The 23,398-nt window shown below is 42.4% G+C and overlaps 1 protein-coding gene across 2 annotated transcripts in view; it reads right to left on the bottom strand.

Moving 5' to 3' along the window:
- SMS (spermine synthase) overlaps positions 1-23,398 on the bottom strand; it is a 57,108-nt gene that overhangs the window by 13,960 nt on the left and 19,750 nt on the right. For both annotated transcript variants that reach the window (XM_049643586.1, XM_049643587.1), the window contains exons 2-7: positions 19,213-19,333; positions 15,398-15,488; positions 14,786-14,850; positions 8,917-9,092; positions 7,976-8,130; positions 6,898-6,987 (exon numbers count right to left, since the gene is read on the bottom strand). In XM_049643586.1, the coding sequence (XP_049499543.1) occupies positions 6,898-6,987; positions 7,976-8,130; positions 8,917-9,092; positions 14,786-14,850; positions 15,398-15,488; positions 19,213-19,333 (698 nt within the window). The remainder of the gene's footprint in view (positions 1-6,897; positions 6,988-7,975; positions 8,131-8,916; positions 9,093-14,785; positions 14,851-15,397; positions 15,489-19,212; positions 19,334-23,398) is intronic.

Raw genomic sequence — 23,398 nt, 5'->3', positions numbered from 1 at the left:
TGAAAATTTTCATCTAACACCATTCCAGGTAATGGTATTTTTAAAAATTGTATCATTCCACTGAAAATGTGCTACTCGACCTCCGTGTATAGATGCCTGTCTGTAGGCTAGACACTCAAACATTGGGTTGCTGAGACAAAAGGCATGTACATTTTAGTTTTTAGTTTTGATGGCCATTCACACTCCAACTAGCAATGATTGCGAGCATCTGTTTCCCTGGCATCCTCCCCAGCACTGTATATTGTCCCTCTTCTATTATGTCAGGTCCCTTCCCTTGCTCATGCTTCCACATATACTCGCAGAGTCACTAACGGGTGAATATTTTGTTACAAGTTTACAGGATAGGGACGCCTGGGTGGCTCAGTCAATTAAGCATCCGACTTCAGCTCAGGTCATAATCTCACGGTTTGTGGGTTCAGGCCCAAGCAGGGCTCCGTGCTCCTAGCTTGGAGCCTGGAGCCTGCTTCTGATTCTGTGTCTCCCTCTCTCTGCCCCTCCCCTACTTGTGTGTTCACGCTCTCGCTCTCTCTCAAAAATAAACATAAAAAAAATGTATAGGATATTTGATTTTCATTTCCTGAGATGGACCAGTTCATATCCTTTACATTTTTCTATTTAGTCATCCTAGTAGGTTTTAAGTTGTAGGGAGGGGCTCTCTGTATTATTAAAGGGATTAAATCCCTGTCACTTTTGTTACTAGTTTTTTGCCTTTATGGTATTATGTTGTTACAGTTTCTGGGTTTCTTGTCTTTCTTTAAAAGGTTTCCCAACTTCAAGATTAAATATGCTAAATTTCCCTAAATGTATTAAGTTTATGTATCTAGACCTTAAGCCATCTGAGATTAATTTTTCTATGGCTTCTGAGGTTATGTTAACTTTGTTCTCATGTAAATGAGAACAGCCCATTGTGCTGGCACCACTTATGAAATCAACTAAATCTCCTTTTCCCAAGCAAACTTGAAATATACCTTAGGTCATGTATTAGCTGTGTGTGTACAAATACACACTCAGACATGTTCAAAGTCTCTGTGCCATTCCTCTTATCTGTCGATTCCTGTGTCAACATCATACTTCCTATTTGATTATGCTTTAACAAACAACAGCACAAATCTCCCTTCACTATGATTATTTAAAATTGTTTTTCTTGGCTATTCTTAGGGTATGTATTGTTACAAATGAACTTGAAACCATTTGGTCTAATTCTAAAAACCTCCTTGGGATTCTGATTGGTATTAGTTGTAATAGGAAGTTACAGACACTGTTCCAGTATTCTCATTCTAGAAATATAACATGTCTCTCCATATGTTCCAACTTCAGTTAGTCTTTCAATAAGATCTTGACCTAATTCTTATCAGTCCCACAATACCATTCTTATTTAAATATACTCCTAGGTATTTAACGATGGGTCATTATTCCTAAATGTGAAACCTGAAACCATAAAAAATCCTAGAAGAGAACACACGCAGTAACATCTCTAACACTGGCCATAGCAACATTTTTCTAAATATGTCTCCGGAAGCAACAGAAACAAAAGCAAAAATAAACTATTGGGACTACGTCAAAATAAAAAGCTTCTGCACAACTATCAACAAAACTAAAAGACAAACTATGGAATGGGAGAAGATATTTGCAAATGACATATCTGATAAAGGGTCAGGATGAAATAAAGAACTTACACAACTCAACATCCAAAATATAAATAATCCAATTTACAAATGAGCAGAATACATGAACAGACATTCTTCCAAAGACAGCCAGATGGCCAACAGACACATGAAAAGATGCACATTATCAGGCAAATGCAAATCAAAGCCACAATGAGGTATCACCTCACACCTGTCAGAATGGCTAAAATCAAAAACACAGGAAACAACAGGTGTTGGTGAGGATGCGGAGAAAAAGGAACACTCATGCGCTGTTGATGGGAATGCAAACTGGTGCAGTCACTATGGAAAACAGCATGGAGGTTCCCCAAAAAGTTAAAAATGGAACTACCTTATGATCCAGCAATTGCACTACCAGGTATTTACCCAAAGAATACAAGAACATTAATTCAAAGGGATACATGCACACCAATGTTTATGGCAACATTATTCACAGTAACTGAGATACAGAAGCAGCCCAAGTGTCAATCGATTAAAGAGGTGGCCTGTGCACACGCACAATGGAATATTACTCAGCCACAAAAAAAGAATAAATCCTTGCAATTTGTAATGACATGGACAGAGCTCGAGTATAATGCTAAGCGAAATAACTCAGTATAAGATAGACAAACACCCTATGATTTCACTCATAAGTGGAATTTAAGAAACAAAACAAATGAACAATTAAAAAGAGAGAAACCAAAAAACAGACTCTTAACTATGGAGAACAAACCAATGGTTACCAGAGGGGAGGTGGATGAACTAGGTGAAGGGGATTAAGAGCACATATATCATGCTGAGCACTGAGAAGTATATAGAATTGTTGAATCACTATATTGTACACCTGAAACTAATATAACAATCTGTAAACTACACTGGTACTAAAATTAAAAGCTTAGGGGCGCCTGGGTGGCTTAGTCAGTTAAGCAGCTGACTTCAGCTCAGGTCATGATCTCATGGTTCGTGGGTTCAAGCCCCACATCGGGCTCTGTGCTGGCAGCTCGGAGCCTGGATCCAGCTTCTGATTCTGTGTCTCCCTCCCTCTCTGCACCCCCCCCCCACCCCACACACACTCTGTCTCTGTCTCTCAAAAATGAATAAAAATGTAAAAAAAAACAGTTAAAAGCTTAAAAAAAACCTCAATTGGCCATTATTTTGAATAGGCTCTCCAACCCATTCTCCACCTCTAATTTCTATTCAAACTGTTTTGCATTTAACAAGGCTAAAAAAAATTTTTTAGACTGTCTCTGTCCAATCACTGCACCAAATTCTCATGAACTCAACTAGTTTTCTAGGTGAGTTTCCTAGATTCTCTAAGCATTCGTATCATCTGCAAATGATTCTATATTTTGACTGTTTTCATTTTTCTATCTTACTACATTAGCTAATGCCTCAAAAGTGAATAAAGGTAATAATAGCATTTTCACCTTATTTCTAATTTTAATGGAAATGCCTTATGTATTTTGATATTTTATAGAACATTATATTTAAGTTTCTCTTTTTCAAATTTTTTTATTATTTATTCATTATTCGTGGGCGGGGAGAGAGAACATGCAAGCAAGGGAGAGGGCTAGAGGAAGAGAGAGAGAGAGAAAGAAAGAGAATAGCTCAAGCAGGCTCTGTGCTCAGTTCAGGTCATGATCTCATGGCTCGTGAGTTCAAGCTGCTTGAGTTCAAGCCTGGCTTGTGAGTTCAAGCCTGGTGTCAGGTTCTGTGCTGACAGCTCAGAGCTCGGAGGCTGCTTCGGATTCTGTGTCTCCTCCCTCTCTCTCTCTGCCCCTCCCCTGCTAGTGCTCTGTGTCTCTCTCTCTTTCAAAACTAAATAAACATTAATAAAAAAATTAAAAGTCAGATGCTTTACTGAACCACCCAGACACCCCAAGCAAATACATTTTATTTGAACAGAATCTTGAATGTGTATCTCCAGATTTATAAACAATTTAGATGAGTGCTTTAATTTGTTGATATGTAAATTACTTACCCCTCCCTACCCCATCTTCCCTAATGTGTTTGCATCCAATTTTGATTTCATGGTACATGTGTGTTAATTTTTTAAGCCGAGGCAAGAATTCTATCTATATTAAAATGTAGTTGTGATTGTTTTGTGGGCAAAGGGAGAAAAAGATACATACATATTTCACATCTACTATTTTGAGAGTTTAAAAAGGGAGAGGGGATTAGGTTCTTCAGAGCATGACAGATTTGTTTCACACAAAGCTAAAAGTTACCATTGTTGGCAAATAATGTTTGCATTGTTAGCCAGACTCTGGCTAAGGTGTTTTAACTTGTAATCCTCACACCTGTGCCAAGTGGGTATTATTTCAATTTTATGGGTGGAGATTAAATTTAGAGAGTTCAAAGGACATTTATACAAGGTTATAGGGTAACTTTAGAAGGGTGATTCAGATTCCTGTCTCCCTGGCTCTTTTTTCTAACTTCCTTATATGGATTCAGAAAAACAATTTAAGCATAAACAGAACCACAAACGCAAACCTGCAGTAATGTTGAGTTGTAGATTGTTGTAATTAGAGGCTGGATATATGTGGGACAGTTTACTAATGTCCTTGGAAAACAACTCTTGACTTGCAAGTCTGTCTGAAAATAGAGCACCAAAGGCAGGTAGTGACATTGACATTTAGACATTCTAGGGAATGGTAAAAGTAGTATTTTATTTTGAAATGGTTTGGCTTTTGAGGAAGGTGGGTGTCTGAATGCATCCCCCCCCCCAACTTTGCTGGATTAGAACAACCATTAAGGGGAGCCTGGAAAATTCTGAGGTTGAGAGTTTTCTGGGTGTGTTCAAGGGGTTGAGGGTTCCTGGTCTGGGGGGTAGCAACAGGCAAGCCCCTTAGCCATTAAAATATTACCATTAAAAAACACCAGGTCTTTGCAAATGTTTATCATTTGAAAAACGGATACTCTGTTGACCATTTTTAGAAATTAGAAAATGTTCCAAAGCGCTCCCCATTCCTTTTATAATTATAGAGTAACTTTAATACTAAAATCCTTAAAAGTAGCACAAAAAAAATAAAGATTGATTTTGATGAGTGTACAAGATTTTCAAGTAAAAGAGTAATTAAATCTAGCAGTTTATTTAAAGAACTGTATTAGGCCCAAGAAAGATGTAGTTGAGAAACAAAGATGGGAATCTTGAGAAATCTGTCAACATGATTCATTATATGAATTATTTAAAAAGAAACAATAATGTATTAACAGACAAAACATTTAGGGATATTCAGCAGTCATTCTTATTTCTTTTTTTATATTTTTCATTTTTTTTAATGTTTATTTTTGAGTGAGAGAGAGAGAGAGAGAGAGAGAGAGCGCGAGCGCGAATGGGAGAGGTGCAGAGAGAGAGGGAACACAGAAACAGAAGCAGGCTCCAGGCTCTGAGCTGTCAGCACAGAGCCCAATGGCAGGGCTCGAACCCACGAACCGTGAGATCGTGATCTGAGCTGAAGTTGGTCACTTAACCAACTGAGCCACCCGGGCACCCCTCAGCAGTCATTCTTAATAAAAAGTCTTTTAGGGGCGTCTGGGTGGCTGTCGGTTAAGCGTCCGGTTAAGTGTCCGACTTCAGCTCAGGTCATGATCTCACGGTTTGTGAGTGTGGAGCCCCGTGTCAGGCTCTGTGCTAAGAGCTCAGAGCCTGGAGCTTGCTTCGGATTCTGTCTCCCCCTCTCTCTGCCCCTCCCATGCTCATGCTCTGTCTCTCAATAATAAATAAACATTAAAAAAAAAATTTTTTTTTAAAGTCTTTTAGGTAAGATAAAATTGGAATGGAAGGGAAACTACCCAAGCTGCTTAACCGACTGAGCCACTCAGGAGCCCCTTGTCTGACTCTTTATCTCAGCTCAGGTCTTGTCTCAGGGTCATGAGTTCAAGCCCCATGTTGGGCTCCACACTGGGCGTGAAGCCTACTTTTAAAAAGATGTATTTGCTTGGTTATCTTGCTCTAACAAGTACTGTAGATATGGGCACTAAACACATGCATGTTCAAAATACAATTCAAAATGTACCCTATAAACTGTAACGACTGGTTAACTTGCAAGCACAGTACAATTTAGAACAGAAACTAATTTACTTAGCAAGAAGCAAATGTTTAAATACACATATAAATCACACAAAGAGGTCTGAAGAGTAGCAGAACACGTCACCTCAAAATATGCCACTTTCATATATTGATTATTTTGAGTGGTAGGCACTTGAAAAACCGCAAATGCAGAGAAGCTTTCTCTAAACTCTGCCTTCATCTGCCTAAAAGATGGAGCCTCTGAAAGAAACTCAATTGTCAGAGATCCCCTCTCTGGGGGATTCAACCAGAGAAGGTTGACCCTTATCACGGAACACCAAAGTTGTCACAAACATCAAACCTGTCCCATCTGTTCTTCCAAGGGCCCTTTATCTTTACTAACAGTTACTCTAAGACACCTATGACCCCCTTCCCTATTCAGATGATATTTAAGTCTAAATCCTAAAGCTACCTCTGAATTACTCAGTTATCCCTAGGTCTCTCCCAAGTATACACGAACTATATATGTTAATGAACTTGTCCTTCTCTTGTTAAGCTGTCTTTCATTACAGGAATCTCAGCCAAGAACCAGAAGGGCAGGGGGTAAGAGCGCTGACAATACAGAGTCTGTCCACCTCTGGCCCTCCACCTTGTTCATGCTTGCTCAGTGACCTCTCACGGAGCTATGTGTTCCAGCACCTCGGAGATTAATATACATACCTTCGAAATGCCTATCAAGGCCAGGATAGGTTTGGCTTCCCATGAATCTGTTAGAGATAACATAGTCTTTCCCCCTTCCTGATGCACAGGTAGTGCCATAAAATATAATTAAAGGTTAGTTGTCAAGTAGGTGCACCCAAACCCTCTGATCTCACTACAATGCCCTTCCTGCATATCCTCTCACTCTATAAATCTGTGGATTACAGTCTGGACTTTGCAGAGAATAACTATACAGCTGCCACGGGTCATCCTCTGCCAACCTGTCAGCAAGTGTCTCTGAATAAAACTCTGTGTAACCTGTATGGAGTGTCCTACTTTGTTTTCTGGTCACAAAGTGCCTTCTCAGTTTGGGGGGATATTTTACTCTCCTTCCTTCATGTTCTAGAGAGAAAATTTTTCCTTCCCTACAAGGTGATCTATTTATTTCTTAACCAATGATACTTAAAGCTGCTTTAGGAAGGCACAATTCAAGTCAATAATGTATCAGTTGACTTAAAAATGTTATCCGGAAAATATAATTACCTGATAGCAGTCTCCTTTAAGATTGTCTAAGACGTCGCCACATGTTTTTCGCATGTATTTCTTACATCCATCAATCACCATTTGGTCAATGTTCAAACAGGTCAAGGAGAAATTCATCCTGAATTTAGATCAAAGAATTCTGAAACAGTAACACTATTGTTTTGAGAGCGAGAGGGTGCCAGTGAGCAAGGGACAGAGAAAGAATCCCACAAGAGGCGGGTGAGGGTAGAGGGGGGAGAAGCGGGGTTCACTGGATGTGGGCCTCAAACTCATGAACCATGAGATCATGACCTGAGCCAAAGGCAGATGCTTAACGACTGAGCCACCCAGGTGCCCTGAAACAGTAACACCTTAAAGAAAAGGTACGGGGCAGCTGGCTGGCTCAACCAATGGAACAAGTGACTCTTGATCACAGGGTTATAAGTTCAAACCGCAAGCTGGATGGAGATTACTTAAAAATAAAATCTTTAGGGGCACCTGGGTAGCTCAGTAGGTTGAGCGTCGGACTTAGGCTCAGGTCATGAACTTGCCATTCGTGAGTTTGAGCCCTGCGTTGGGTTCTGTGCTGACAGCTCAGAGCCTGGAGCCTGCTTTGGATTCTGTGTCTCCCTCTCTCTCTGTTACTCCCCCACTCACACTCTTTCTCAAAAATAAAGATTTTTTTAAATTAAAAAAATAGAATCTTTAAAAAAATAAAGAAAAGGTAAGACAATTATTTTATAACACTAATGGGTTCCATATTTACCCCCAAAAAACCCATGAATGAGATAATGATTTCATTTTTGTACCAAGGTCATTCAAAAGGGACTGAATTTTCTTTTCTCCTCATGAAGCCCTTCCAGGAAGTGCTAAGCAGTAGATGCTGGACCAAGATTGTTTCCTCTTTATTTCGCAACTAGAGCATCTCTGCTGCTTTGTTCGTAACCACATGAAAAGGCTACTAGGACTAAATTGAAATGTTCGTTCAAGACAGTATTTATAACACATTTGCCTCATAACATTAACTGGAGCCTTAAGACAAAAAAGGAAGAAGAAAGCAAAAGAAGCCAACTGAACTTGATCTCTAAGTAAAGGATATCTCTACCATAGTGACCATCTTTGGTTTCAGTTTGACTATTTCACATAATATGCCCCCATCTCCGCCCCCTAGAATGAGCACGTCTTTGCCACTGTAGTCTTCTTTTCCACTGCCCATGATGGCCTGGGTATACGCCAAATCACTCTCCGCCAGATCTAGGGAGGAAAAACACAGGTCCAAAATGGTGACTCTACCCAAGGCCATACCATGACCTGACTCACCATACTAGAAAGTGCTGGAATCTAGCCTAAAATACAAATTTAAAAAATTTTTGATCTTTAAAAACTGTCAACAATGTGCAGAGATACTTTTATTTTTTCTGGACTGTGGATTTTTCATCAACCCTACCCATCTGACACCTAATACAATATATTACATACAGATTACACACACATATACCTTGAAGAAAACTCAGTCTTACAAATGTTCTGATATGCCAATTAAAAGCAATTACATCTTTCATTACATGAAGTATAGCATCTAAGAGTTGTTCCAAATATGAGAGGGAGAAAGCAAACCAGGGTTTAGAGGAAACAAGATTGACCAGGAGTTGCTAATTACTGTCACTCAATGGTGAACATACATGGGTTCATCATACTATTTTGTACACTTAGGTTTGAAATTTTCCATAACAAAAAGATTTCCTAAAAACTAAGCAATCATATTTTCTTTACAGAAGTATTATCCGAATACTCAACACTAAGAAAACTAAGAAAAAGGAACATCAAGACCAAGTTTTCATGGCTCTGCCATAAAACAAGAAAACCCAGATAATTCACAGGTTAATGTGACATAAACATTCCTATCAAAAAAAAAAAAAAAACAAAACAAAAAAACAGCACTGCCAAGGACAAAGTAGGACAAATCCACAATGGTGTATTTGTGAGGAAAACATTGTCACTTTGCTATGCAACTGGGGTAGGGATGGAATGAATACTTACTAACATCCCCACTAAGGATGAGAATGTTTCCAAATTGCTTTGAGTGTAGAATTTTAATGTTCTGATAAGGTGAATCTTCATCATACACCACTTCATCTATGTCATACTCAACCAGGCGACCATCAGCAGTGGGCCAGTATCTGTCGATGGCCCCTCCTCGAACTATGGGTGGTAATCTGGAAAAAAGGAAAAAGGAATGAGCCTTACATGAACTGCTTACAGGCTGCTTATGGTGACACTACCTTAAAAGCGAATCTTTTGGGGCGCCTGGGTGGCTCAGTTGGTTAAAGGTCTGACTTCAGCTCAGGTCATGATCTCGCGGTGAGTGCAAGCCCCTGCTTCACATTCTGTGTCTCCCCCTCTCTGCCCCTCCCATGAGCATGCTTTGTCTTTGTCTCTCAATAATAAACAAATGTTAAAAAAAATTATTATTATTTTTTTTTAAAGTGAATCTGGAGGAGCAACTGGCTGGCTCAGTGGAGCATGCAACTCTGATCTCAGGGGTGATCCACAAGAGTATAAGCCTCACATTGTGGGTAGAGAGTACCTTAAAAATAAAAGTGGGGGCACCTGGGTAGCTCAGTCAGTTGAGCATCCAACTTCAGCTCAGGTCATGATCTCATGGTTCATGAGTTTGAGCCCCACATCAGGCTCTGTGCTGACAGTGCAGAGCCTGCCTAGGATTTTCTTTCTCCTTCTCTCTCTCTCTACCACTCCCCTACTCACTCTCTCTCTCTCTCACACACAAAATAAATTTAAAAAAAAATTTTTTTAATTTTTTTTTAACGTTTTTATTTATTTTTGAGACAGGGAGAGACAGAGCATGAACAGGGGAGGGTCAGAGAGAGGGAGACACAGAATCTGAAACAGGCTCCAGGCTCTGAGCCATCCGCACAGAGCCCGACGCGGGGCTCAAACTCACAGACCGCGAGATCATGACCTGAGCCGAAGTCGGCCGCTTAACCAACTGAGCCACCCAGGCGACCCAAAAAAAAAAAAAATTTTTTTTCTTAAGTGAACCTGGAAGCATGAGTGTACAAAAAGCAAGGCATAATGACCTCATGGCCAATTCCTGAGTAGTATATAAATCTAAAGCTTGGACTTTCAGCTATATACAAACATGGCCCCTACCAAATCTAAACAACTGTGGTACATTAAGAGTTTACTTTTTAAATAAACCTTTCTGGCATAATTTAATTTTCCCTTAAAAAAAGTTGGGAGAAAATGGCAACCTCAGACATCATACTTCGTACCTCAAATACTTCAGCAAAAATCAAAACTGCCTACACAACCACACTGCCATTACCAAATTCATACACGCGCACATGGAAGCAATACTATCACCTAGTACACAATCCATATTTAAATATCCCCACAATCGTCTCAATCATGTCATTGATAGCTATTCTACTTTTGAATGAAGATCATACACTATATGTTGTTTTCCTTTTTTGACCCTCATTTCATCTAGTATAGCTTTTCCTCTCATGTGTTTCACAACCCTGACCTCTCAGTCCAAACCAGGTGTTCTGCAGAAAATCCCTGATGAGGGTTTGCCTGAAGATCTCTTCATCAAAGTCAGGTTGGCATGTATTTACACAGGCCTCACATCAGGGGCAGAAGATGTGTGCTTCCTATCATTAGAGATGTAAGTGTGACCACTTGGTTCAGGTAGATGGCACCAGATCTCTTCATTTGCAACAGTACCTTTTTGCCCTTTGAAATTACTAAGCAAGCTATGGGGTAGTCCTCTGAAATTGGGTGAAGGTCCTGATCTCCCAATAAACCTCCAGTAGTGGCTTTGGCATCTAGAAAATTCTTGGCCAAACCAGTTATTATCACTACAAGGACTGCAAACTGATGATTTTCCCATTCCATTCCATTTTGTAAAAGTTCAGTATTGTAGACAAGGTGAATGTACTAGAAACTACCAGCAGAGGACACTAAATGACAATGAAAACAAGACCCAGAAAAGGAGCTTGGCAAATCTAACAGGAACACAAAATGAAAACTGACTACACATATAACACAACTATGTGCAAGTCATATGTTCTCAGATACAGTGGTTTCAACCATAAAACAGATTAGCAATAAAACAGCTGTATACTGGCATCTGCTACCTCTGACTTGCTCTGATGACTCTCTGTTCCCCTCACTCACCTGTTTCCAGGAATACAATCTGAACCTGTCTTAATGAAGCTTCCTCTGAGCAAACACTAACAACTATAAAACACATAGAGATTTACAAAGCAAATTTCCATAAACTCTCATTTAATCCTAACAACTCCGGATTTAACCACTTGATCTTTTAAGTGAACAAATGCAGCTGTTGTAATTACTAGCAGACAAGAGGTCTGTCTTGTAAAATGTGGTGCCCCAAACAGGGTAATATCTCCCACTCCCTCTCTCCAGAACAGGCAAACAGGACTTGGAGGTAAGCCTCTTCCACCCTGGCTGAGGGTTGGTGGGTGGAAGGAGGTGGGGAGGTAAACCACCTGTGACATTAGATGACGGTGACAAATATCAAGTCATGGGTTTTCAAGGGAGGAAATCCACCCCTGGTTGACCACCAGCCAGCTATCGACAATTACTGAACTATGCACAAACCTGCTGAAAATACATGTCCGTTTTCAACTGTGTCACTAGTGCCTTGGCTAAAGAGCTCTTCCCTTGACTGCAACACAATGGTTCTGTTTTTCTTTTTTTTTAGGATTTTATTTCTGGGGCACCTGGGTGGCTCAGTCAGTTAAGTGTCTGACTCTTGATCTCAGGTCAGTCATGATCTCGCGGTTCTTGAGTCTGAGCCCCACATCAGGCTCTGCGTTGATGGCACGGAGCCTGCTTGGGATTCTCTAATTGTCTCTGTCCCTCCTTCATTTGTGCTCTCTCTCTCAAAATACATACACTTTTTTAAAAACCTTATTTTTAAGTAATCTCTACACCCAATGTGGGGCTTGAACTCACAACCCCAGGATCAGAAGCTGCAATGCTCCACCGACTCAGGTTATGATCTCACAATTCAGGAGATTGAGCTCCACATTGGGCTCTGTACTGACAACATGGAGCCTGCTTGGGATTCTCTCTCTCTCTGCCTCTGCCTCCCTCTCTCAAAATAAATAAATATTTTTTAAAAAGAATCCATAAAGTTTATTTATTTTGAGAGAGAAAGAGAGCGTGAGCACAAAGTGGAGAAGGGACAGAGAGAAAGAATCCCAAACAGGCTCTGAACCATCAACGCAGAGCCCGATTCAGGCTCGAACTCATGAACCGTGAGATCATAACCTGAGCCGAAATCAAGGGTCAGATGCTTAACCAACTGAGCTACCCGTGCACCCCAACACATTGGTTTTTAAAGCCTGGCAAAGAAACAAAAAGGATCTCTAACAGGATGGGGAAGCCATCTATCTTGATGAAGCACTCATCCCAGCATGAAGTACATCTATCTCTTTGGAACGGGCTACAGGAGATATTCCGGAGCCCCACACAACTCTGGTTTCAACTGTCACTGCTGAACATTGAAAATGGATCCTAGAGAAAAAGTCAGGTAAAGTATGTCCTGGGCCTCAGGTACACTGGGTAAACCACAATATGTCCCTCTATTCCTCAACAAAACTTAAATGATGTGAGTTTGTTTTCCTGTTCCTTTTCTTTTGAAAAACAATATGAGGGGCACCTGGGTGGCTCAGTCGGTTAAGCGTCCAACTTCAGCTCAGGTCATGATCTCGCGGTCCGTGAGTTCGAGCCCCGCGTCGGGCTCTGTGCTGACAGCTCAGAGCCTGGAGCCTGTTTTGGATTCTGTGTCTCCCTCTCTCTCTGCCCCTCCCTCGTTCATGCTCTGTCTCTCTCTGTCTCAAAAATAAATAAAATGTTAAAAAAAAAAAGAAAAACAATATGAAAATAAATTCTCTAATACATCCCATGGCTTCTTAGTTGAAAATTCAGATTTAAGTCATCAGCCACAGGGGAACAATAATTTCAGATGTTACTGAGTTACCTGTTAATGACTGATTTTTTTTTTTTTAACGTTTATTGATTTTTTTGAGACAGAGAGACAGCATGAACAGGAAAGGGTCAGAGAGAGAGGGAGACACAGAATCCGAAACAGGCTCCAGGCTCTGAGCTGTCAGCACAGAGCCCGACGTGGGGCTCGAACTCACGGACCGCGAGATCATGACCTGAGCTGAAGTCGGACGCTTAACCGACTGAGCCACCCAGGCGCCCCAGTGACTGAATTTCTAACCATGTCATTCCCCAAAGAGAAAAGTGGCACCATCCCTGTCCTTTTGAGGCCAATAACAAAAAAACCTACCACCAAATATTCCCAATAACTTCTTGACCCCCCCACCCCGGTTTTATGAAAAGATTTAAGAGCAGCAACAAGCAAAAGCAAAGTCTGTATTTTGAATTGAAAATATGAAGCTTAACTCCACTCTCAAAACTCCTCTACCAAAAAGAATCAGACTTGTCATGAATGCCGAAAACCACAAACGCATTCCATCTATTTACTCACTCCTAAAAACAACCCCAATAAAAGACCAATAAAAATCAGAGGCATTTTGATGTTGGCAAATTCATTATCATGGAGTTAACACATTTTATAACACAGTGGGAACCTGCTGAAAGCAAGCTGGTGCAGATATGAAAATGGTGTAAGCAGGGAAAGATGGAAAATCCACAAGCGTGTGTGTGTGAACATATTTTTAAGGATAGGAAAGAGGGAAATATAGCTGCAGATGCATACACTGAACTTAGGCGGGATACACAAATCTAGGTACTCTGGCAGATTTCAACAAAGTGGGCAACTTGTGGACTGTTACACTCGGTTTACTGGCAGTTCCCTGCTTTCTACCTTACCAGAGATCAAACAACTTTCTGGTTAAGCTTACATCAGCCCTGGAGCTTTCCTATGGGCTGAGGAACTCAGCATGCTGAGCAATTCAGTCCTTACACATCCTAGGTCTTGCCAAAATGAATTCCCTCTTCTAGAAAGTGCTGTCAACTAGGGAAATCTGTATTCTGGTCGCTTCCATCAGTGATGGTGCAACCCTGGTACAGTGTGTTTGCTGTTGTGAGTAATGGGCCAGCCTCCTACTCCTGGGGCCTGATAAGGAGCCACCCAGACAGGGAAGAGCAAACTGCTGAGAATTACCTGCTGGGCATCCATGATTCACTTCTATTCTTAATTCCCAGGACCCACCCGAGACTCTGTCCATTCCATCAAATGTCAAAACTGTTATTTCTATCAAAGCTCTTTTAACAATTGACATCACGGACAAATACCTCTACACTGTTCAAGAGAACTTTCGGTAGGGACAGAAATGTTCCTTATCTGTGCTGTGCACTATGATAGTCACTAGCCATTAGCTACTAACAGGAGACTAGTGAGAGGAGAGGAATGGAACTATTTTTATTAACTTAAGTTTAAACAGCCAAAAACTGTCTTCATTACCATTTCAAAAGAACCGACCTGTGGCTGCTCAAAGTGGGTGGCCTCTGAATTCTTCCTATCTTGCAGTTACCTTACTTGAAAGCTGTGAGGCAAATTTTCTGTCACCTCATCTTGTCCTGAATCTTAGAACTGAATTCCACTTGAGAGCGCAGAGTTCTGAGCAGAGAGAGCGCGTTTTCACTTTACTGGACCAGGTTGGGAAGTTTTCTAACTCCCCTGTGACTGAGATGGAAGCCCCATCAGCTCTCTGCTTTATACAGTTCCAGCTCCTGAGACTCACTCCCTATCTCCTTTCTACCTTGTCTTGTTTGGGTGTGAGGCACCCGCTAGCTCAGGCTATCATGTTGCCAAAAGCAGCCCGTACTCGGGGACAACACAACCATTCCGATGATCTTACCCGACATTCAGGAGTGAACTTACCGCTTCACCCGTCCAGTACTGTCCCGACTCAATTCTTTCATTCTTTCTTCTACTTTGTTCAGAAGCTACAATTAAAAGAAAAGAAGTCAATGGGCTTACAGAACAGGCTAAGAGGTACACCGAAGTTACAGACCAGGAGGCTGAGGCCGTGGTGACAGACCTGTGCTTTTACTCCTGTCCTCCCCCATCCCTTCAGCAGCCTCCAGACCTGGCCCAGTTCCACACACCACACCAACCAGGCCTCAAGGTGCTGACCCAACCTCAGTCTAAGTCACAGGGACTTAGTGAAATAACAGGGAAGGGGAGAGCAGAAGGATAAGGCACATAGAACATCCTGCTTAAAGGTGTACGTTCCATCCAGTGGCAACAAGTAAAATTACTCAGTATTCAAGCAGTCAAGGGAATGATGACAAGCCAGGTTCCTAACAATAACTGAGGAACAACTATTTTTCTTCTAAAATCATTGATCTGGAGGGAGGAAAGTTTAAAGTCAACTGGGATGTCAGCAATTAAGTAAAATAACTTTACCATTAAAATAGACATTTAATGATCCTCTAATACTTATTAATTACATCGAAGTAAATAAAAAGTCAATAAAAGTGAAAAACCAACACTGTCAACTTCTTGGCCTTGTGAATCACCATCATAACTCTGAAGGTCCAATAACACCAGTCCATGTGGGTAAATTCTCAAATTGGCAAAACTACAAAGGAAAGTATAATTTTAAGGTTAGGAATTGTATCATGGCATTCCCAAGAAAAAGACACCAACCCACCCAATTAAAAGGAAAGACCATTGCTTTTTTCCCCTAAATTACATAGTTAACCCTTTTGGTTTCTTAGGAGAGCCTCTTCTTGGGGGTGAGGGAGCCATCTATCAGGGAAGATTTAGATGGAATCACCACATGCTAACGTTTGCACGTTAACAGGTTCTTGGGCCCAGAAAGTGATTCAGTAGCAAGTTCTGTGAACCTGATTTTTTTTTCCCCCAAAGTAAATTGTACCCCCAAAGTGGGACTCAAACACACGATCCTGAAATCAAGAGTCGCATGCTCTACCATCTGTGCCAGCCAGAAGCCCCTGTGAACCTGCTTTTTAAGAAGGTTCCCTGGCACATGATTGGGCCAGGTTTAGTAACCATGGCCTTAAGATGAAGGGAGGGTAGGAAAGGGCAAGTGGGTCCTCCCAATTAACCTTCAGAGAGTTCAAACCAGAGCCGTGTTTTTCTGACTGTAAGCAGGTGGTGGTTAAACTGACTTAGTTGTGGATTGGCACACCCCAGCCCTATACTGCAAACCAGATCCAGCCTGCAAGCTGTTTTGCAAAGCCTGCAGTCTAAGAATGGTTTTTACATTTTTTAAAGAGTTGTTTAAAAAAGAGAGAGAGAATGTGACAGACACTTATGTGGCTTCTTACAAAAAAGCTTTCTGACCCCTAATTTGGTGAATCTGCACATTTCTCTTAAAATGTCAGTGTATCACATCTAATAGAATTATTTGGAAAAACTTCAAAAAACGTGTTTCAATCATACACGTATATCTGTACTGCATAGACACAGAGGAATATGTACAGGGTTATGACATAAAATTACTTCCTAGCATAAGTTGTGGTTAAAGAAACATTTGAAACACACTAAATTAGAAGAATTCTGTTCAGAGAATACCGGCAGTGTGCTTAGATTAAAAAAATAAATACTACTAGTTAATTTTACCTTCAGCCCCAAAATCAAGTTCAGGCCCAGGAAAGCACAAATCAATTACATCTGAATGTAGCTAATCATCTTTCCTTGCCACTCCACCACCAGCAGCACAAAGGACAGGGGCTGGGGATGGGGGAAGGGTAGAAAAGCATCACTTTTAACTACCTGATTGATTCTAGCTGAGTCCTCTGCCAGAGAACTGCAGAAACACAGGAACACAGACAATGCGTGAAGTTAAGGTCTAGTAACAAACTCAACCATTAAAAACAGAAAGAAATAGAGAGGAAAATTTGTGGGGCGGGGGCCCCGCGGGGTGGAAAACATGTAAAAAGGTGGTTGAGGATCAGGACGTCAGCATCACAATGTGGCCATTAGCCAGAAGTCAAGCCAGAAGCGGGTGCTGTCCCCCCTGAGCCTGGTGGCCTGCCAACCACCCCCCCCCCCCCACCAATCCATGCCTGGGCGGGAGAAGTGAGGTTTCAGGACAGGAACCACAGGGATGAGTCCCAGTTGACCAAGCAAAAGAAGAGGAAGACCAATGTGGAAAATAAGTTTTTAAACAAAGCAAGTTGGGGAGCCTTGGTGGCTCAGATGGTTAGGCATCTGACCAGCTCAGGTCATGATCTCAAGGTTTGAGTTCAAGCCCCACACGGGGCTTTCTGCTATCAGCACAGCCTGCTTCAGACCCTCTGTCTCCCTCTCTCTATGCCCCTCCCCTGCTTGCGGGCTCTCTAAGTAAAAACATTTAAAATAACCATGTTAATTCTCATTTTTTCTGCTTTCAGAAGCAAACAGCTCTTGTCACTCAAAATTCCCTTCCAGGAAGAATTCTAGACTCCCTAGACAACTGGAATGGGTGTATATGGTACAAGATTCAAGAAATGAGGTACAGAAGTAGGCAGGGCCTGGCTGCAAAGGCAGTTAGGAGACTGTTATGAGATTCAAGGCTTCACCTAGAGTGGAGAAGTAGCCTCCAGGGGTGGCAGGGTGACATGGCTCAATTTGTTGTGGTTCCCAAAGGATGGCCCATACCCAGGACAGCAAGAGACCATGGCAGGAAGGTGGAGAAAAGAGGCCAGGACAGAGAGGGACTGAATGCAAACCTGCAGGAGCTGGAAGGATCAAGGACAGCTGCAAACCTCTACTTCCAGGGAACGTGCTGTTAACTGGGTCAGAGCATGGACCAGGGGAGGCAGGAGAGTTTGGTGGTGATGTTGATTTGGGGTCAAATCAACATCTTCCTTGAGGAAAAAATTATTTTAGATACATTTGAGGTATCTGCTAAACACATACATGGAGATTTGCTACATAGTTAGAAATACATATCTGGGCTTGGGGAGAGAGGAGCTGGGAAGTCTTTGAGAGGCATCAAGAGAGGGAAGTCCATTACCCCCATGGGGTGGACCATGTTGACTTATACAGAGAATAATGAAAGGGCGGGGCGGGGGGGGCATGCTAAGAAGTTTCCCTCATCTTCCAGCATTGCCTTCTGGACCTCTGTAAGAGCATGGGGGTGGTTATTTTTTCTTTTAATAGAAAAACAAGTGAGAGAATATGGGACATTAATGAAACCATGTGGAATTCTAGTACTTTGTACCTTGGGGGAATGGAATTAAAGTCACTGAAAATACCCAGGAGTTCACATTTTAAAATTAACAGGGCAGGGGCACCTGGGTGGCTCAGTTGGTTAAGCGTCCGACTTTGGCTCAGGTCATGATCTCACAGTTCATAGGTTCGAGCCCCGCATCAGACTCTGTGCTGACAGCTCGGAGCCTGGAGCCTACTTCAGATTCTGTGTCTCCCTCTCTCTCTGACCCTGCCCCGCTTGCGCTCTGTCTCTCTCTCTCTCAAAAATAAATAATAAACATTAAAAAAAATTTAATGTTTTAAATTAATAGTGCAAATCACTAAGAATCTTACTAGTTTCCACGCTAAACCAGACTAGATAGAATACAAACCTAGACTTAGGAGAGCACAAAGAGCTCAACGCACTGGCAGCTTCTTATCGGTCAGTTCTTAATTTAGGTTTCCTTTCCAACTCCCAGAACATACTGGCTTTCATCTACATACTGATTATGTAAAGTCTAGATAGTCTATAAAGTCTTAAGAAAAAAAAAAAACTTGAAATCTTGGATCTCCTCATCTTCCTGTCAACCTTCTTGCAGACATTCTCATCCTGCATTTGACCATGGTCTGCATTAATTGATAATAACTTGTAACCGTGCTAATCGCAGTGGGATTCACAGTGGGGTCTGCCGACCAGCACCACCAGCACGCCCTGGGAGCTTGCTGGAAATGCTATTTAGGGTGCTGCCCCAGAGCAGTATACTGCATCAGAAATTCTTGGAGTGGGGCCCAGGAATCTTTTAACCAAGTCTGAATCATGGCCTGCCAGTTCACAGTGCTTATGCTGCCCAGGGGGGTTCTGGGTCCTGGCCACACAGCAGAATCATCTAGGCAGGGGAGTTTGGAAAAATACTGATGCCCAGTGGCCTCAATCTCTGGGAGAATGACTGGGGTAATGGCATCTTGTGAAAGCGCTCCCAGGTGAGTCTACTGTGCAGTTAGGGCTGCGAAGCACTGAATTCTAGCTCCCTCCTACAAGGTGTCACAGGAGGAAATAAAAATACCTGGACACCACCCCACCACTGCCCTTTGCCCCCACCCTCCACCCCCCACCCCCAACTGAAGTACTCAGATCTGAAGAGCAGCACTCAAGGACACCTCACCTGCCGTTTTTGTTTATGTAGGTCGCTAAATAACCATGGTCTTGCCAGGTGTGCACCGACTCCGTCATCCCTTGCTCCTGGAAAATGGACTGGAGGCCTTTTAGAATGGTCTCACCATCAGCTAGAGAACAAGGGAGAGAAGGCAAGGTGGTCAGGATGAAGTACATTCCAGAGGAAAGCCAATGAGGCAGTTTGACGACCGAACTTTCTGAGAAAACCTGAACAAAGAATTGCCAGTCTCACCTATCCCTTTTGTCATGAGCTGTGTCAACTCCATGAGGAGACACTACACAGATTACCAGGTAACACAATAAAGACACCATAAAAACCCACAAAATAATTGTGCTGAGGATGCAGACATGTATTCAGCCAACTAGAGATGGCACAACAAAGTATTTAGCCTAAACCAGAAATCAAAGATATGCAAATAAAGGAGCTTCTACTTTAGGGTAAATTAATGAGAATATACAGTGCTAGAAAGGGGATTCCATCCTCTGTTGATGGGTATTGTAAATGACTTCTAAACTTTTGGTTCTATGTTCCAGATGTCTCACAGTAAGGATGGGTTGCTATTATAATTTGAAAAACATAAATCAAACAGGGCCACTCAGTAACATATTTCTATATGGTAGAAACTGAACAACTCCATATGGGACAACCTGCTATGCAGTGTGAACCCCTCCTTGGCCAGAAGCCACTCTTCCCCCTCCCACCCACCCACCTCCAAAATGGAGCTCAATCAAGGTTACAGAAATTGCATTAATCTCTGAAGACTCACTTGAAGCCAGAATCTTCAAGAATATCCAACATTATGAGACTGAGAGGAAAGGCAAAATGCCGTTTTTTCTCTTCTAGTTCTACATGCTAAGCAGTCATTTTCTGAGAAGGGTAAGATAAAAAACCGAGATGAGACTAAAGGAATTACTCTGTACTGGCCCATGAGCCCTGCACAGGCTGGTGCTTTTTCCACATAAAATAGCGGAGGCGGCAAAGCGTCAAAATGAAAAGTGGGTCTGTGACCTGAACCAAGGCAAAAGAAAAAACAGAAAGATTCACAGCTGACCACAGTGTGGTTTCACAAGAAAATTACACTAGAATTCCTTCCATAAACTAGTGCCAAAACCTAGACTAGAAGTTAGTATTTTTTTCACTCTACATAGAATCTATCTCCAGTGATGTCTGGAACTATGTTCTGAAGACCTTCCAGAGCATAGTAAATGAAGACCACAAATGGGGTCAGAGGCCAAATTGGACAGCAGACATGTCTTATTCTGGCCGGCACAGACTTTTTTAAAAAATGTAAGTCAGTTGCCCCTTAAAAACCTGATTTCACCTGCCCCCCCCCACCTGTAGTGGGTGGAATGGTGCCCCCCCCCCCCCCAAAGGATATGTCCACATACTAACCTCCAGACCCTGGAAATGTGACCTGATTTGGAAAAAGGGTTTTGCAGATGTAATTATGGATCTAGAAAGGAGATCATCTTGGATTATCCAGGTGGGCCCTAAATCCAATGACAAGTGCCCTTATGACAGAAAAGGAGACACAGGAGTAGGTGACAGAAAGACAAAGTAGAGACTGAATTGGTAACAGCCACAGGCTGAGAACATGGAAGAGCCATGAGAAGCTGGAAGAGGTAAGCAAGAACTCTCCCCTAGAACCTTTAGAAGGGACCACAGCCCTGCCAACAATTGTTTTGGATTTCTGGCCTCCAAAACTGAGAGAGAATAGGTTTCCGTTGTTTTAAGCCATCCAATTTGTAGCACTTTGTTACGGCAGCTCCGGAGGACTAATACACCCACCAAAATTCATATTTTTAACATCACTTAACAAACAATAGTGGGGCGCCTGGGTGGCTCTGTCAGTTAAGCCTCTGACTTCCACTCAGATCATGATCTTGCGGTTGAGGAGTTTGACTCCCGTGTCAGGCTCTCTGCTGTCAGCACAGAGACCACTTCGGATCCTCTGTCCACCCCTCTCTGCCCCTCTTCTGCTCATCCTCTCTCTCTCTCTCAAAAGAAATAAACTTTAAAAAACAGCAAATAGCATAGCAAAAATGGCAGTGAAGGCATCATTTTTTAATCTTACAAATCCCCAGAGACAGAGATATTAGGATAGCACAACTAAAACTCACGGTCAACATTTAAAATAAAACTATTATAAGTGTGCACCCCCAAGCGCCCAAACAGGAGCAGGTAGAGACAAGCAGGTCACAACCTAGAGGCCTGTGTGGTACCAGCAATGGTGAGAGGAAGTGAGAAAGCAAAGGGACTTCAAATTGCTCATAAAAACCAGTTGGGGTTCATGCACAAGGAAGGGCTCTCCTCCTTTGAGAAGGCAGCACCCAGAAGGGACACAGTGAGAGAGAGCAGGGTACACAGTGAGAGAGAGCAGGATAGTTTATGGAGCCAGATAATGTCAGGGTGGCCAACCCCTATGACGGGCAAATGAAGGGAGGCTGCTTCTAGGGAAAAGCCCCCCATCAGGGAAAGACTACTGGAGCAAAATGCACACCACACCCACAGCATAAGCATCAACCAACACGAGTGGTGACCTCATGTCTCATTAGTCTAGCTCATTCCCACAGAACTATGCCTTTGGGAAATTCATTTGGCAGAAAATAGCTGGCTTCGCTATTCTGAAATTGGTTTCAGGAAATTAAAAGGGGGAAGCCTGAATTTTATCTGCTGAATTATATTTGGTTTTAAGACAGAAATCCACCCCCTAAAAAAATTCTGATTTCAAACTTCATAAAAAAGAACTGACCTTGTTCAGTGTGTTTGTCACTGAAGCCTGGTGGGGTCAAGCCACCATGGAAGTGACTGAGCTGCAGGGCGGTAAAGACAAGTATGCCCAGCGTGCCCGAGTCCCACATACCCCAAGCAGTACTTGCCCTGAATAGGAAAACCACTATGTCATTATTCAATCCCTCCTCGGCTAGAACAGATGTTTTCTGTTTCGAAAGTGTATAAAACAAATCATCACTCCTGGTAAATGGCCTCAAGACTGGGTCCTGCTGGCACATTAGAAAACAGAACACAAATCCCTCATGCCAGTGAAGGGGACAATCTAGACAGGGCCACCCTATCACTGGCCAGGCTGTACAGTGAATGAAGACCTCAGCTCCAAGGCTGAGCCAGGGCAAAATCTATCCCTTGGGCCAAGGAAAGGGGGATCTTTGATACACCTAAAACCCTTGTCTGCTGGCCAAACCCAGCATGGTAACCATCCCCCTTTTCTAACTGGCACTGGCAGAAAGGCACTGAGGGGGCTAATGGAGGCCCCCCATCCAGCCAGGTTTCAAACAGAAGAAAAACACATTATGAAAGAAACCCAATTGAGAGTGTTACTTATTCTGTACTGTGGGCTTGCCCCTCAATTCAACACAAATATGCCAGGTCTGAATGTTCTTCCTGGCTGTCACCACCGCCTGGTCCCTTGTGGGCAAAGAACGTGCCAGCCCTGCCAAGGATACAGGGACTGTGCTTTTCTGCACTATCCTCCTGCCCTCTCCTCTCGTCATCCACATCACTCACAGTCCTTGGAGAAGACTGAGAAAGGGGAGCCAGAGCTGAAGCAACTGCCCAGCAACTCTTTCTCAGAACCAAGGTTTTCAAATGAAAACAAAGCCATGAGGTGCCAGGGTGGCTCAGTCAGTTGGGTGTCCAACTCTTGATTTCGGCTCAGGTCATGATCCCTGGGTCATGGGATCGAGCGCCAAGGTGGGCTCCACACTAAGCAGGGAGCCTGCTTAAGATTCTCTCTCCTTCCCTTTCCCCTGTCCCCTGCTTGCTCTCTCTCCCTCGCACTCTAATTTTTTTTTTTAATTACAAAATAAATGAATAAAATAAAATGAAGCCAAAGACCTGAGCTCTGCTAGGTTTAATGATATGGCTAGCTTGGTCATCTTAACCTCAGGTGTTCAATAAATGTCTTGCGGGGAAATGAATTTATTTCAGTTAGCTAAATTAATCATCCATATTGCTATATCCTTGCAGAGTTTCTATAACTTCTAAATCAGTGATTTTCAATCCTAGCAGTGCATTATCATCACCTGGAGAGTTTTAAAAACCGGTATGTCACATCCTAGACCAATCAAATAAAAGTCTGGGGGTGGCACTCAGGCATCAGTATTTTTCAAAGCTCCCTGGGAAATTCCAATGCACAGCCATGGTTGAGAACCACTGA

This window comes from Panthera uncia, chromosome X, assembly GCF_023721935.1.
Source record: "Panthera uncia isolate 11264 chromosome X, Puncia_PCG_1.0, whole genome shotgun sequence".
NCBI classification, from domain to species: Eukaryota; Metazoa; Chordata; class Mammalia; order Carnivora; family Felidae; genus Panthera; species Panthera uncia.
The sequence above is the reverse complement of the archived record's forward strand: the minus strand, read 5'-3'. Positions and strand labels throughout refer to the sequence as shown.